Source organism: Triturus cristatus, chromosome 5_1 (genome assembly GCF_964204655.1).
Source record: "Triturus cristatus chromosome 5_1, aTriCri1.1, whole genome shotgun sequence".
NCBI classification, from domain to species: Eukaryota; Metazoa; Chordata; class Amphibia; order Caudata; family Salamandridae; genus Triturus; species Triturus cristatus.
In genome coordinates, this window is record NC_140587.1 from 435,153,557 (window position 1) to 435,169,355 (window position 15,799).

Consider the following 15,799-nt stretch of genomic DNA (forward strand, 5'->3'; position numbering starts at 1 on the left):
CTGGAGACGCAACTCCCCTCCCACCCCAAAAACTGAATAGCGTTCTTGAAGCTTTTCGTGTTGGAACACTGCGGCCATGTTGGCCAAATGAAACATTCCCAGATAGATGCAACTTCACTTAATGATTAAAGCGCACGACTAAGCAGAGCGATTAAGGAGACCGGAGGGACCGCGCCTTTTAGGTCCACTTACTCTATTGCTAAGTAAATCGTCTGTGGGAGATACCGCATCACAGCCGAGCACCGAGGAGCCTGAGACCGCATGAAACACCGGCAATCATCCATGATGCAGAGACCGCCATAAATACTGCATGTGTGCAAATGGCACGAGATGAAAGGTTCTGTCGGGGAATCCTGGAAATATATGGATTTCAATGCAAGTGTGGGCAAAGACAGGGCCGATGACGAACGGCTCTCACTCTAATTTGTGACAGGCAATCTATTCGGTGGGGGGAATAAAAAAAAAGATACTTTTGTATGCCAGATCTGCACATCGCACTCTGCAACATAAGTACGATTACTGCCATTCACCACAAGGCACGGTGGCTGAATCACTCAGGGTACAGTTCATTGCCATGTACCATATGCGTGCCTGGCAGCCAGACCACTAGATGACAGTCGCAAAGCGGGCTTTGGACGTTTATGGGTCCAAACTTCTTTCTTGAACTGCGCACATCTTTGGTGGGTGCACAAGTAAAAATATGTTTTCAGGAGAATCTTTCCCAGAGCCCAAAGTGCCACTGAAAAAACGTGTGCTGAGAGTGCACGCCACGCGACTCAAAGAGCAGGCCGAATTCGTGACTGGGCAGCTCATTCTTACATGGCTGGCGCCGTAGTGGATTCAGATTTGGGGCAGCACCCGACAGTGCCCCGAAGCATTAAAACAGGAACGGTGAATGCCTGCGCCAAATATAGTGCGCTACATGTATGTATAAATAAGTGAAGAGAAACGCTCCCATAAATGAGAGCCAGATAAAACGTTCCCCACAAACATAAACCAGGTGAACATAATTCCGCACGAAAACCTGTGGAAATGACGAATCTTGCCAGAAAAATCTAGGGAAAGATCCTCTTATCACTCTTAAAGGCGACCCTTACACCATCACTGCAGGGCCCTTCCTCATGTTGATTATATCAACTAAAAATAAGAAATGATTAGCCAGGGTTTTTTTTCAGATTTCAATCTGGGGCGTCAGGAACAGCCCAGCCTGTATCCTGCTTCGACTCTTTAGTCGACTGCGGATTTCAAGATTTCAGCTCTCAAAAGAGGGTCGATAGTTTCATACAATTCAGCCGCTCACATCAGTGGAAAATATGCTCCCATAGGACTGAGCAGGCCAGGCGCATTAAATGTGAACTTCACCCCTAAAGCGGCGTTCAGGTGGAACTTTGTCTAATGAATGCAGTGATAAACCCACCCGCACTTGCAGTACACAATGACAACAACCAATATTGCTAGCAAAGGATGAAGCTCCCAAGCCCTATGGAAACTCCCCCAAGGCGCTACAGCGTCACACAATGCTAATCGCAGAACTTACAGAATCCGAGCGAAAACGACTCAAAATCCGTTACTGAAAAAAAGCACTGGCCGACGCAAGTTTAATGGGCATTATTCAATACGGCTCACAACCAATGTAATATAAAGGTACGATCCGGCCTCCAGTCAACGAGAACCCCAAAGAACATGTATTTGAAAATCCATATATCTGAGCTTTGTAATTACTTAACACAGGAACAACAAGGACACATTCACAACGGCTCAATCATGCTGCTCCGACGGCAAACTTCCATCTGATCTTACAATAAACCGCTTCAGGTCAGCAGCAACATTCCACTGTGCCTTAGAAAAGCATTAAGTACGACTAGGATTTAGGCTCGTGACAGACTTTCGCCGTGTTTCTTCGGTGCCTTGTACTGCTTGGCAGCTCGAACTGCTGCCCCATAGCACAGACAGGGAAGTCTGAGCAGTGTTGAACACCCAGCGACTGTTGTGGAGACAGCGACTGCAGGTGCTCGTCTGCTGGTATATTTAATCAAAGATAAATAAAGTGACAGGAGTGGAGAACTGATAATAGGAGGCCTGATGCAACATCCAATTGTCGCATGACAATTATTTCATAAAACAACTCCAGCTGGAGGGCACCAAATCACTTCACTGCGATAACAGACGGGAGCTGCATGTTCTTGATTTCGTTCACAATGTAAATACTGGTTTTATGATTTTTTATATACTACTCCGTGTAATGATTAATATGGGCCCACTATAAAATGGCGCGTTACGGTTACACAGTCTATTTGTCACAGAAAACATAGGGAATGCGATGTAACACCTTTTTACCATCTATCAAAGCACATTTCCAGGTCAGGAAAGTCTTTCAGACTCACCAAAGTGCTTCAGCGACCATTTCCGTCTCTCAAATTGAAGGGGGATGAAAGGGGTGTTCTCTTATTTGTGGGTCGCTAAGGGGTGTATGAAAGCCTTCTTTAAAGAAAATTACCCCAAACCCAGACATGGCACAACCCACGAGATTGGGAACTATTTTTCATGGTCAAAAGAATTATCGGAGGTTGTGGAAGTTGAAGGGGCATTTAATGGTAAAACAGGCCTAAGTATGCAGGAACTGAAACAGCAACGTTTGCTTCCAGGCACTGCAGAGCAGAGGCAAACATCAACAATATCAGAGGTGGAGCGTGGAAAAGGACTGAGGATGTAGGGTCCTTTTAAAGTGTTTTAAGGTTCCATTAATTTAAAAGACTGCAGCCAATAGCTGGAGAATTTGTTTGGGGTCTACATTGTACATGGGTGGATACATATACCCTTCATCGGCTATGGTTTGGTGTATTTTGCTTGAGGATGCGATTGCTGACACTCTCCGACCCACATACAAGTCTACCCAGGACCTAATAAGTGAAAACAGGTATGGCCCTTAGTAGCTTGGGTCCTTTGCAGATATGTCTGGCCTTACCTCCAAGAGGGGGGCTTTGAATGAGATCTCTCCGTGAACAAAAGTTGGCGGTGCCACCTATTCCTTACTCTACTGTGGAGTTTGATGCTGCAGTTGTTGATGGCGACATAAGGGTCACTTCTTGTTCACAGAAGACTGAAGGATAGCAACCTCATGCCAGAGGGCCAATCTAGTGCTTGGTCTTAAGGTGGGTCGTGGAGCTGCGAGGCCCAAGTTCATAAAAGTTACTTGTCGAATCACAATAACTAAAATATGTATGTGTGTTAAATACACATCAGATGCATATCTTTACTCAGCAGTAAAAAAGAGCTACTTTCTGATGAAAGTCCTGAAGATACACCTACTGCATGTAATGACTATAGCACAGAATGTATTATTAAAGCTCGCGTGGAATCTCCCTTCCTCGCTGTAGGTTTCTTCAGTAGAGCTGTTGCAGGGATAGGGTGACTGCCAAGGGCACCTCAGTTCACGGTTAGAATATGAACTGACAAAGAAATCCACTTAGTGCAGCTTCGCTCTTAGCATTACGATAATCATCTAAGGATCTAGAGGTACAAGTCTACATTGTTCTGAATTGCCACAAAATGGGGAAAGCCAAAAGTGTGTCTTTTACATTAAAAATGGGTTAATAAAACTTACCAAACACCATTCGCCAGAGAGCAGGATGTGGCCGTGTAAATGGTCCTGAAATGAAAAAAAGTAAGGTTTAAAATGGGGTAATTTTATGGGGGAAGAGTCTAGCTTTAGAAGATAAGCAGAGTACATGGTCCAGCTTCAATCACAAACATTAGTTGTGCACACAAGTGTATTTATCCAGAGTATCAGCTTGCAGCATTATCCACCCCTACATGTTTGTTTTGCGGAACCAGCGGCCAAACATTACCCCATATAATATGTTCCTCCTTTTGACCTTTCTTAGTTCTGTACTGCAAATAATCAAACCTCAGGTCCGAAGTCAATCATGGACACGCTTCATATATTACCATCATAGGAAATATTGACTCTATAAATCCTGGTGTCCAGCCTCTAAAACATTCACCATCTCCCTGCTTCTATTGGTTAAATGTGGATACTCCATCGTGTGCATTAAATAAAGTTTTGTCAAGTCTTTACTGTGCGCTTATTTTATTATGAATTCTGCAGTTCCTTGCATCCCACTATTTATGAAGATGAAGGAATCCTGATCCTAGAAATTTCAACAATTTTAGTTTGCTGTGCTCCACTATTACAATTTATCATAAAATTTGTGTTGCACTGAAGCGTGACCACAAACTTTACCACAAAATCCAATACATATCAGATGCCTGCCACAATAATTCCAGGAATCTTCGAGCCTGCCCCTTTATTCCCTCTTTGCAGTTTGACCCGACACTCAACAAATGAAAAGTCACCTGGAGGCATTACCTCATTCCCATAGCAGAGTCAGCATGATCTCAGAACCAAAGCTATTACAGAACAGTGATTATTAGTGAAATCGACCAAATGTTTCTCAAAGTTTATGATGCACTATATATATCACCAAAAGCCCCTCCGAAGAGAAAGTAGAGGCCACAGCCGGGGTGAGTAGGGGGGCTTCTTTACTCAGTTTGGTACAGAAATATTTGGCGAATGCATTTCGGCATCAATACTGCCTTCCTCAGCGCCAAGAGTCTTTGTTAAGGAGATGCAGGTGTCATCGTGTTTTTGAATTGACTGCTCCAAACCCATTGGTTTGCATCAGCTCCGCCCCCAAAGTCAATGACTGAGCATACTACCTGCAGGACACCTGGTGAGTGTACACTGCAGATCCCAGAATGCAATGGATTATCCTGGTAGGTGCTGTGGGAGTAAAACAATATTTTTGCGAATAGGTTAGGCTCACCGATGTCATCTGTGGCATTCTCCTGTGTCCTGCTTGAACTCCGGTGCCCCCCTGGATCCCCGGACCGCATCAACCCCCATCCATCGGGATTCCATTCGGCGGGGGCAAGTCTGGTACTCCATCTCGCCCACCGTAGAGTCAATGACTCCAACACCGCCCCGTCTCCTCCCGAATTTGGTGGCGGGTCTTGGTCAATCCAGTACCCTGGAAATACGTAGAAATCTGCAGCAGCAGAAGCCAGCAAAACCAAGTCCAACTTTGCGATGCGGGGGCCTCTGAAGCGCGCTTCTGGCGAGCGCGCAAAATATCACCAAAAGCCCCTCCGAAGAGAAAGTAGAGGCCACAGCCGGGGTGAGTAGGGGGGCTTCTTTATTCAGTTTGGTACAGAAATATATATATATATAAAAAAGCAGTGCTACATAAATAGTTTCCCAGTAACAACGACTAAGAACCTGCCGAGAGAAATCGGTGTCTTAAAAGGGGATGAACTGGGAAAACAGGTGGCTTTATAGAGATCTTTAAAACAGTGCAAGATCAGGGATAAGACAGCCCCTAAAGAAGCAGCTGGCAGGCTTCAGGACATAAATAAAAAACAATGGATTTTGAAAGGTGTAATGTTTTGGTGTGGAATGTTGGCATACGGCGCTAGCCACCAGACTGAACAAAGTTGTCTCTTGTGGTAGACTAATGGTGGTAAAATGCTTAAATAGCACCACTGCAAAGATTAATTTGGATAGATATGAACAGAATGGAAGACAACATGGAAAACAGGCCACCATATATCGTACAAAGTTTGAAGGAGACGTGGAAGAGTTCATACAGGTCAGTAAACATTTCAAGCTCCTAAGGTAGGTTCAATGACTGGGAACAAAATGTTAATACAGCAATACTAGGAGAAGGAATTACTACGATACCTACCTTTGGGTTTCAAGCAACTCAAGCGGACAAAACGCCACTGCAAGCAACTGGAGCACAAATGGAGAATAAGCCAAGACGCCAGAGATAAAGACATCTTCAAATCAGCCTTAAGATGCTACCACCAGCAGATACGGAACACCAAGCGCACAGCTCCTGTAGATTGTATAGACGCCAGCACTAACAGCAGCAAGGAAATCTTCGACATCACAGATTTGAGGAGGAGCGTTGCCAGGCCGGGGACCAAGATGGCCACTCGTGCCTGAAGCTTTGGAACCAAGCCAGCAAATATTGCACTATTCCCCCACCGACCCAGTGAACTGCAATGTGTCCTCCTGAGTGCTTTCATCATGGCTCGGCGGCTGGGTCGCGGGTGAGCCTGGGGTGGCGCTGGGGTCAGAGCTGGCCGCCATGCCGTAAGCGAGGCCTGCGCACTTTGGAGGAACTCGGCTAGCTGCGCCTGGGCTGGCGAGATCAAGGACGCCTGAGCCCCTCATCATCCCTTGGGACGCGCTGCAGCTCCGACACAGCGGTGAGTCCTAACACACATGCGCCGCTGTACACATCAATGTCTGTCGTTGAACCACTGGCACAGCGCAGTATTGGGTGGCTCCTGGTGAGCACTGACTGAGGTCTTATGGATCTGGTGGCCCCGAACTTACCTGCTATAGTGTCCCGAGGACCTTTCAGGACGCGCTGGGGTTAAATGCTGGCACACAATCACACATCGCTGTGCTGATCCTGCTGCACGCTTGAGCTGGGGCCAGTTCCACTGTTTCACAGAGCATGTTACCTGTAGACCTACAAACTCCCTCAGCTCATGAGCTGCAACACCCACTTCTACTTACTGCTGCCTCATAAATGCCTAAAATGGAGTGGCAAACTCACTGCTGCTGGGGCCCCATTTTGACTGCTCCAACCACACACTTCTACACCGACAACAAGCAGTATCGCTGGTCGCCCCTACTCCCTCCAGGCCTGGTCCCACCGTACTCATTACTTGCCTGTGCATTCTTGTCTATGCCACACGACTACCTCCCTGGGGGGGGTCACTACTACTTACCCCCATTATGGGGCACACTGACACCGGTCAGCGTCCATTTTTACTTGATACTACTAAGACCCCCACCAAGGGGATGAAGAGGGCTCCTGTGGGGCCACCCCAGACACTACTGAACCGGACCCTCCGGCACCTGAGGGCATGGCGCCCATAACAGAGTTTGATACAAAGAACAATCCATTTGGATAAGGTTCGTCTCAGGACCTTCTTTCATACTTTCGTACCAGTGATCCCACAAGCAGCTAATTACCGACACATTGCTCATTAGTGAACTCACAAACGGCTAATTACTGACACAGTACTCATACAGAAGCTAGAGGAACACGATGGGCCTAACCAGTATGGCCTCTCCTGCTCATTAGAAGGATATGGTGGAGAAAAAAATGCAGGAAGCATGATGGCTACCCTCACATGGAAAGGTGGCACCAATTTTGGGAGAAACAAATGCAGCGATCCTAAGTACCAGCTTTCAGGAAAAAGGGTACCATAAAGAGGTTTAGCTAACTAGACCTGCAACTTACTAATTCAACATGTAGGAGTGACTGCAGTGAGAAACACAGTTTTCAAAGTCAATCACCTCAAGCCACAGCTAAGAAGAGAGTCAAACAGAGAACATATTGGAAAAGTTATGACAAGTTTAAAGCCTCATTGCAGCTCAATAAACAGGGCAGAAGGGAACATATGGGAAAGTCATTTCAAGGAAAGCATTAGAATAGGTGATCTGATGAATGACGGCTGATCAGGCAATACAAAAAATTGGCTGAAAGGACAGATATGTAACTTTGCTGACAACTAAGCACTGCCTGGCCAAAAACAAAATGAACAAAAGAACATCAGACAATTTTGCCTGTAGTGGGTCAACTTGCCTTTCCATACAGCATGCAATAAGTCTAGTTAAACAATTTGAATGCATGGGGGGGGGGAAGGGTAGCAGGTTGCCAGAACAAGAATCGGTGCTTCCAACTTCTCAATTTGTCCCAATCAATCTCCACACATGAAGGTGTAGATTATGGTATGTCAGGAGTATTCTGCCATGCTGCAAGGACAGCAGATCCTCCCGCCGAGATAGTTGAAGTGGAGGACAATTGCCCAGGATCAGGAGTTCGGAGTGCTCAACCATCTGAGCCCAACATAGAGGCACCAGAATAAGCTGGGCTTGGTCCGGCCTGACTTTCTTCAGAGAACAGAGGTTCAAGTCCCATTGTAGGTAAAAGATGTCCTCTAAGGGAGAAAGTCTAGAGAGCAAAACCGTGGACAATGAGCAGTTTTGCACGAAGCAAAAAGATCTACCAAGGGCCCTCCCCAATTGAGTGAAGATGCCATATGCCACCCTGGGGGTAAAGACATCACTTAGGGTTAACAAGATGATGCCTGCAGAGTTCATCTGATCTTGAGAGGTTTCGCCAGATGAATGACTGCCTGTGAGATACCATAAAGTGTCAGCCAGTGCCACAACCTCAATGTCTCTAGACAGTGAGAATATGACCCTCACACTGCACTACATGGTGGTCATGTTGCCAGCTAGCACATGGATTGACCTGTCTCTGATGGATGGTAAGAAAGCTCTGAGAGCCAATCAGACGCCACATAGCTCAAGTAGATGTATGTGAAGGGATGCGCCACCGGAGCACAGAGCCCGCTCTCCTTGCCATCCACATGACCTCTCCAGCCAAGAAATGATGCATCAATCTCCACCATGACTTTCTGATAGGGTAAACAGCACGGCTGACTGCACCTCAGATTGGCTTCGGGCATCCACCATGGATGGCTATGATCCGTCTCATTGGGGATGCAGATATTGTACTCAAGGTATTTTCAATACGGGACCCACTGCAGAGGCAAGTTTCTTTTTTTTATTATTAAATTTTATTTGAGAGTGCGTACCGTCAAATACATATTACTAAATGGGTACATAAATACATAGAATAAAACATAAGATTATACCCTCATGCAATGCAAAAACAGACAGAGTGATAAACAGTGACATACAATACAAATTAGATTGGCATATTAAATATTGATACAGCCAATATATCATTCGTTTGTGGTCAATTTTGCTGCCCTCCATGTAGCCACTGGGGCCCAAAGTCGCTTGCCCAAATCCCTTAACTTTGCTCCCTTTAAGTCATATAGTGCCTCCTCAATATTATGTATACCCAACATTCTACACAACCACATTTGAAAAGTTGGGGCTTCTGTATCCTTCCAGGCTGCGCTAATTAGAATCCTAAGAACTGCTGCAGAGATAAAGGCTAAAGCTTCAGCCTCGATACTTATGTTTAGTTTTGCGTCACAGCCGATTATTATCAGGGTCGGGGATAGATTAATTTTAACATCAAGTAGCCCCTCTAAAAACCGTGTTATTTCAATTTTGATTAATTTCAATTTTTCACAGCCATAGAACATGTGTATAAGATCTGCCGTACCTTTTCCACATCTGGGGCAGTTACTGTCTATCGCTTTCCCCCACGAAAATAGTTTTTCAGGCGTATAATATAAATTAAATAGGGTTTTGTAATGTTGGGCTCTGAGATTCGTGGAGCGTAAGAATCTCTTGTCCATAGCTAGCGCCTTATCAATATCTATTTCTGGATCTCCTAATTTTTTAGCCCATGCAGCTTCGATTTTGTCGATATCATCTGTTATTGCATCATTAAATATTTTATATATATCTCTAATTCTATGACCCCCTGATTTCAAATACTCAACTAATTCAAATTTCCCTAGCAAAGTGATACATGGCCTAATTGATTTAATTTTATTTACAATCTGCATGTATTTAAACTCTTGAAAGCCTCGTAGTGAATAATGTTGTAAGTTCTTCAAGTGTTCTACACTTATCGCCAATCATTATTTGCCCCAGCTCCACTATGCCATGACTCTCCCATTGACGCCACGTTCCATCCCTACTAAAATTTGGAAAAAGTGTTGAGTTCCAAAGTGGTGTGCGATAATGGAGGGTAGGTATATCTAGAGCTTTTTTAACAGTTTTCCAAATATACCATACATCCTCTAACGTCTTATATCCAGTTTCCTTGAAATAACTCCTCTGAGTTTGCCTTAATAAAAGCCCTACGGCTTCACCGCCTACCAATAGCTGAAAAATTGATGGTATTGCCGACTGTCTGAGGGTTGGGCCACCCGGATGGAGTAGAATAGCCATGTCTGTAAGGAGACATGCAAGATGGTAGCTCTTAATATCTGGCAGACCCAAACCACCTCTGTCTTGTGGTAATGACATATATCTATTTGACCGCCTTATTTTACCATATTGCCATAAAAATTTCAAAAAAATGGCCTCAATCCTCCTAATAATTTTATCATCAATTTTAAATGGGATTGATCTTAATTTGTAGAGCACCTTAGGAAACATTGTCATTTTTATAACGTTAGCCCTCCCTATCAGTGACAGCTGTAATGAGTCCATTCGTTTTAAGTCTGTTTCCATAGATTTCAAGAGAGGGGTGTAATTATCGTTGATTATTTTACCTGGTTCTGCATTTATTGTTAGACCCAGGTAAACTACTGATCCTACATATCTTCCATCCACCTTGGCTATTTTTTTTTAACATAATACCTGAGTTTTGTCAACATTTAGTCGATAGCCAGACACATCCCCAAACTGAGCGGTGATGTTAACTACCTCCCTCATAGCTAGCTCTGGATCTTTTGTGATGACTGCTAAATCATCCGCATAAGCGAGAATTTTAGTTTGAAACCCATTTGATGTTACTGGTTTGATAATCGCGCTGTTCATTAATTGGGTTATTAAGGGATCTATGTAAAGCGCGAACAAAATTGGAGAACATGGGCAGCCCTGTCTAGTACCTCTTGTTATATTGATCCTATCTGATCTTTCCCCCATTGATTGAATTCTAGCCGTGGGTGATGAATACATAGCACGAATAGCTTGACAAATTCTAGGGCCAAATCCCCTTGCTTCCATAACCTTCCATAGAAAACTCCATCTAACGCGATCAAATGCCTTCTCTGCATCGAGGAGGATCATTGCGACCCTCTCCCCCCTAGCAGCACCAATATCGAACAATGTAATAGCTCTCCTAATATGGTTTGTAGTTCCTCTTCCTGGGATGAATCCATGCTGCCAGGGGGAGACCAGGGACGCAATAACCCTCCCGATACGAGCGGCCATAATTTTGGCATATAGCTTGTTATCGCTGTTAATCAGTGATATTGGCCTATAAGAGCCCGGGTTGGTCTTTGATTTCCCTTTTTTGTGAAAGATAGCTATATTGGTTTCTTGCCAAGACTCTGGTATTATTCCGGTATTCATAACACCATTGAATAGATCTAAGAGCAGTGGTGTTATTTCCTCCCTTAAACTTTTATATACCTCCAACGGTATGGCATCCGGGCCCGCCGCTTTTCCACTTGCGAGATCTTGCAGAGCTTCCGATATTTCCGTCAATGTAATATCTTGTTCCAATGAAGTGATCTGGCCTAAATTTAGCTTACTGCCCATGTCTAACCAGCTTATATTCGTGTGCCCTCCTACCGCTTCCTCCTGATATAGTTCTTGATAGAATTTCCTAAACCCCTCCAAAATTTCACCAGGTTTGTTGTATGTTTGGCCCTGATATTCAATTTGTGACACGGTGTTTTTACTTGCAACCTGCCTGATTCGCAGAGCAAGAGCTCTACCTGCTTGCTCACCGGTTTCATAAAGACGTGATCTCTGTGCCTGATAGTATGTTGCCGCCTTTCTTGCTAATTGTTTCTGGATCTCAGCTTTTATGGAATTTACTTTATGTAGGCTCTCAGCAGATTGATCACCTGTACTTATATCTTGTCTATGTTGTGTCTCTGCCTCGCTCAATTTTCCCATCCATACTTCCCTTTCACTTTTAGCCTTTTTCCATACGTTGGTGGTATAACTTATGGTCTCTCCTCTTATTCCTGCCTTAAAGCTATCCCACACCACTCCCCGTGAGGCGCTATACCTATTAGCGTCGAAAAAGGAATGAGTCAATTTTTTCAAACGAGTAATGTAGTCGACATCCGTTAACAGTTTTTTATCGAATGTCCAGGGTCTGGGGACCTTGACTGATCTGTTAATAATCATATTTAGAACTAGGGGGTTATGATCTGACATGATTTTGGGAAGCTTATTTATTTGAACACTCTTAAGTAAGGTATTCGATATCATAAAGTAATCTAATTTCGAGTATTTATTATAAGGATGTGAGTAATACGTGTACCCTGGATCTCCGGTCGATAAGTTACCCCACACATCATATAAGCCATGTGACTGCATCATTGACATAATTGCTCTAAACACCCTTGGCTTCCTGCCAATGTATGCACTACCATCCATGAAATTCGCAGAAATGTTAAAATCTCCACATAGTACTATATTGGTATGCCAATCGATTAATTCATTTTCAATGTGGCTAAAAACTTGTGGCTCATCTGTGTTAGATCCATATACTGTGCAAATAGTGAAGCCTAAGTACATTTCGCATATTGCCCATCTTCCTAGTGAATCCGCCTTGCACCTTTTGGCCCCTCCCAACCCCACTTTGCCAATTATGGCCACGCCTCTTATCATAGAAGTCTGGGATGTACATGACAACAATTCATAGCCTTTAAAATTCAACCAGTGTTTTTTGCTCCACGGTAGGTGGGTCTCTTGTAAACATATTAAATCTAAGTTTATCATATTTAGATACTGCTCAAGCTTCCCCCTCTTTTTCCAATTATTTAATCCTCCTATGTTAAGAGATCCAATACTAAGTTTAGATATTGTCAATTTTTAAATACTTCCATAACAACAGCCTGTCCGGATACCTGAATTCATAATAAAAACCCAACATTTGTTTCAAATTTCCTCCTTCATGCGAAATCCCTTTAACAGTACGAGCTCTCTTCGATTTTTTATTTTCTCCCCCCAAATCCACCATCCAACCCCCTTTCCCCCCCTCCCTTCCCCCCCCTCTTACCATCCCCCCTCCTGCCACCCTTCGAGGCATCCTGGGTTTAGACTCACCCAGCTGTTGATGGCCGTGTGATCCACACGCCTGAGCCTACTACCTGGCCTGCTACTATGTAGTCATGCTTATTGTCAGCCTTACATCAAATAATAGTAGTTGATAGTTTGTCAGCACTAAAAGTCTTCTTCTGTTCAGTTGCCATTTTTTTGCTTCATACTTTCTTCAACCTCCTTGAGATAGATCTCCGCCTGTATCTCACTTGTGAAACTCCTTGTTGTGCCTTTATATGTTATTTTTAATCGTGCCGGATTTTGCAGGTAGACTGTTGCTCCAAGTTTTTCAAAGGGGGCAAACAGCTGTCTCATTCGCCATCGTCTTTCAACTGTTGCGTGTGCAAAATCTGGTCTTGCAAAAAACTTAAAGCCCCTATATTCTCTTTGAGCAGTTGGCCTAGCCAGATCATATATAGTGTCACGTACCACAAAGTTCCCAAAGTTTACCAGGAAAGCTCTCGGGTATTTAAGTGATTTCTCTGACCGTTTTGGTGTTGTCAGTGGAAAGCGATGTGCTCGGCATACTTCTTTATCCATTTCCCAGGAGTTAAGTTCCGGGAAAGCGGATTTCAGTAAATTAATCATGAAGTTTCTTGGATCACTACCTTCCGAGCCCTCGGGAATCCCAAGAAATCGAAGATTGTTCCTTCTTGTTCTATTTTCTTGATCTTCAAGCTTTATCATTAGGTCTTTAATTTTACCCTCGTGCTCTTTGGCTTGCAGTTGTAGTCTGCCGACGTCTGATTCCAAGTTTTCTGCTCGATCTTCTACCGAACACATTCTATTGGAGATTTCCTGACATGTATTGCCAACTTTATTGATAGCGCCTTCCAGTTTTTGAATAGCGACATGGTTTCTTTGACTATCTTTCTTTACATCCTGATGAAAATTTTTAATTGATTCAAAAACTTCACTCAGTGTAGGTTCTCTGTGCTTCAGCTGCTCATCTTCATCCGGATTGTCAAAAGAGATATTCTTATTTCTTTCAGATTCTACATTTGTTTTGCAATGTGGACTTTTGCGTGACAGTTTGGTTCTCGCTGTTTTTTGTTCTGGATTACTCCCAGGGTCTGTTGTTTCATCCTGAGCTATATTTTGATGCCTTTTGAGTTTGCTTCTTTTTCTCCCGGATTTCTTTGTTAATATATAATCGCAAAGTAGAGTATTTTTAAATCCGATTTCTGTTGGTAAAAGCGCTTTTTTATCCAGTTCCTCCTGTCTAGGATTCTTGCCATGATCCGTCTCTTCGCTGGATTTGCTGGATTCACTGTATTCACTGGAAATTGAAATTCCTGTCTCATAAATCTCCGATTCAGAACCATCTGAAACTGCTGCCGAGGCATATTCCTTTGTAGGTTGGTTTATATTCACCAGTTCTGCTGTGGTGCTGCCTTCCACTTTCATTTTCCGCATATTTCGCTGTTCTAGATGTTCTGCCGGAACTAAAACCTCTTCTACAGCAGTCATGGTCCTACTTTGTAATCCTTGTTGATCCATTGTGATTGACACAGTTTCATTATAGGGGCCATTATAGGGGCCATTATAGGGGCCAGTCTGCTGTCTTTCTTTGATTGCGGGGCTAAATATATTTGAAATTCTGGGTTGGGAACCTGTTGAATGCCCAGTTATATTAGCCACAGCTTTTAATTTTTTAATCGTCTGTAGTCTTTTAGCCTTTTTCTCCAATAGATCAAGATTCTCCCTACTTGTCAATTCTTTTTCCTTTTCCTTTTCCTTTTCGATCTCTTTTGTTCTCGGATTTTCCTTAGCTTTCTTTTTTAGTTTCTCAGCTTCCTTATACCGTTTCTGTTCAGTCGGACCAGTCTCGGTGTTTCTCTCTTTTCCATCAGACTTGATATCCTTTATTTTGCCGTCATCGTTGTTTTCGTCGTTTTTTTCCATTGCTTTGTAACCCCTAGTTTCGGGTCGTCTTTGTGTTCCTTTTATCTTCTGAGATCCTTGTGAATTGGGGACCTCTTTAGTATTCCCTCTGTCCTGGTCCTCTGAATCCTCTTTATTCTCTTCTCTTTCATAATTTCCTTGTATTTCCAGTTTCTCTTGATTGGCCTCACCTTGTATCTGGGTCTGAGCCTTTACTTTAGCTTTAACGGTTGTATCGATTGGATCGATTGTATCGGTTGTATCGGTTGTATTAGTTGTATTAGTTGCATTGGTTGTTGCATTGGTTGTGCCGTTCTTTATCCCAGGCTGATTTTGAGTTTGAGTTTGTGTTTGTGTTTCATCCTGCGGAACAGAGTCGCTAGTTACATCATTGTTTTTCTCTTTATCTTTTTCCACACCTTTCTCCATAATTGTGTTCAAAATTTGTATGACGATTTCCGTTATATTTTCTAGCAGCACGACGTTGCCTCTGGCCCCTCTGGCCCCAAGACCTCCACCTTTAAATCTTGATGCTGTTTTAAGTAGCCTTGGGAGTCCAGCATACACCCTTTTCGCCCAAAGAAATTTAACAGCAAGTCCTGTGTTTTCCCCCAGCTGTAGATCAAAATAGACCAGCTGAGAGTTTAGGCCAATCAATAGAGAGCCCATACATTCAGCTCCTTTTATTCCTTTTATTCCTTTTATTCCCTTTTTTTTTTTTCCTCCCCCTTTTGCTTCCCCCTTTTGCTCCTTTCACTCTAGGTGTGTAGTTACTGTTGTCGTATTGTATTGTTTGTGCTATATATATATTTTTTTTTCCCCCCCTTGCTTTTCCCACTTTTCCTTACTGTCCCTTGCCTCCCTCTTTTTTTTTTTTTTTATATTTGTCCTCCCCGGTTGTACTGGATTAAATGGATTAAATGGATCGTCTTCTTTAACGAGAACACAACCTCACGTGATCACCCCGCCTATATATCCGTCTGCTGCCGTGTCTGCGGATGACGGGTGATAACAGTCAACAGTTCCAGCAACCAGCAGTCAGCGGTCGGGGGTCAGCAGTAAGCAAAGCGCAGCGGAGCGGAGCACAGAACACAGAGCACATCAATTACCGAA

The 15,799-nt window shown here is 43.7% G+C and overlaps 1 protein-coding gene across 1 annotated transcript in view; it reads right to left on the minus strand.

The window, feature by feature from the left end:
* The window catches only part of PTDSS1 (phosphatidylserine synthase 1), a 334,114-nt gene that overhangs the window by 172,466 nt on the left and 145,849 nt on the right, over positions 1 to 15,799 (minus strand). The window contains exon 3 of the mRNA XM_085605215.1: positions 3,605 to 3,649. Coding sequence (XP_085461341.1) covers positions 3,605 to 3,649 — 45 coding nt within the window. The remainder of the gene's footprint in view (positions 1 to 3,604; positions 3,650 to 15,799) is intronic.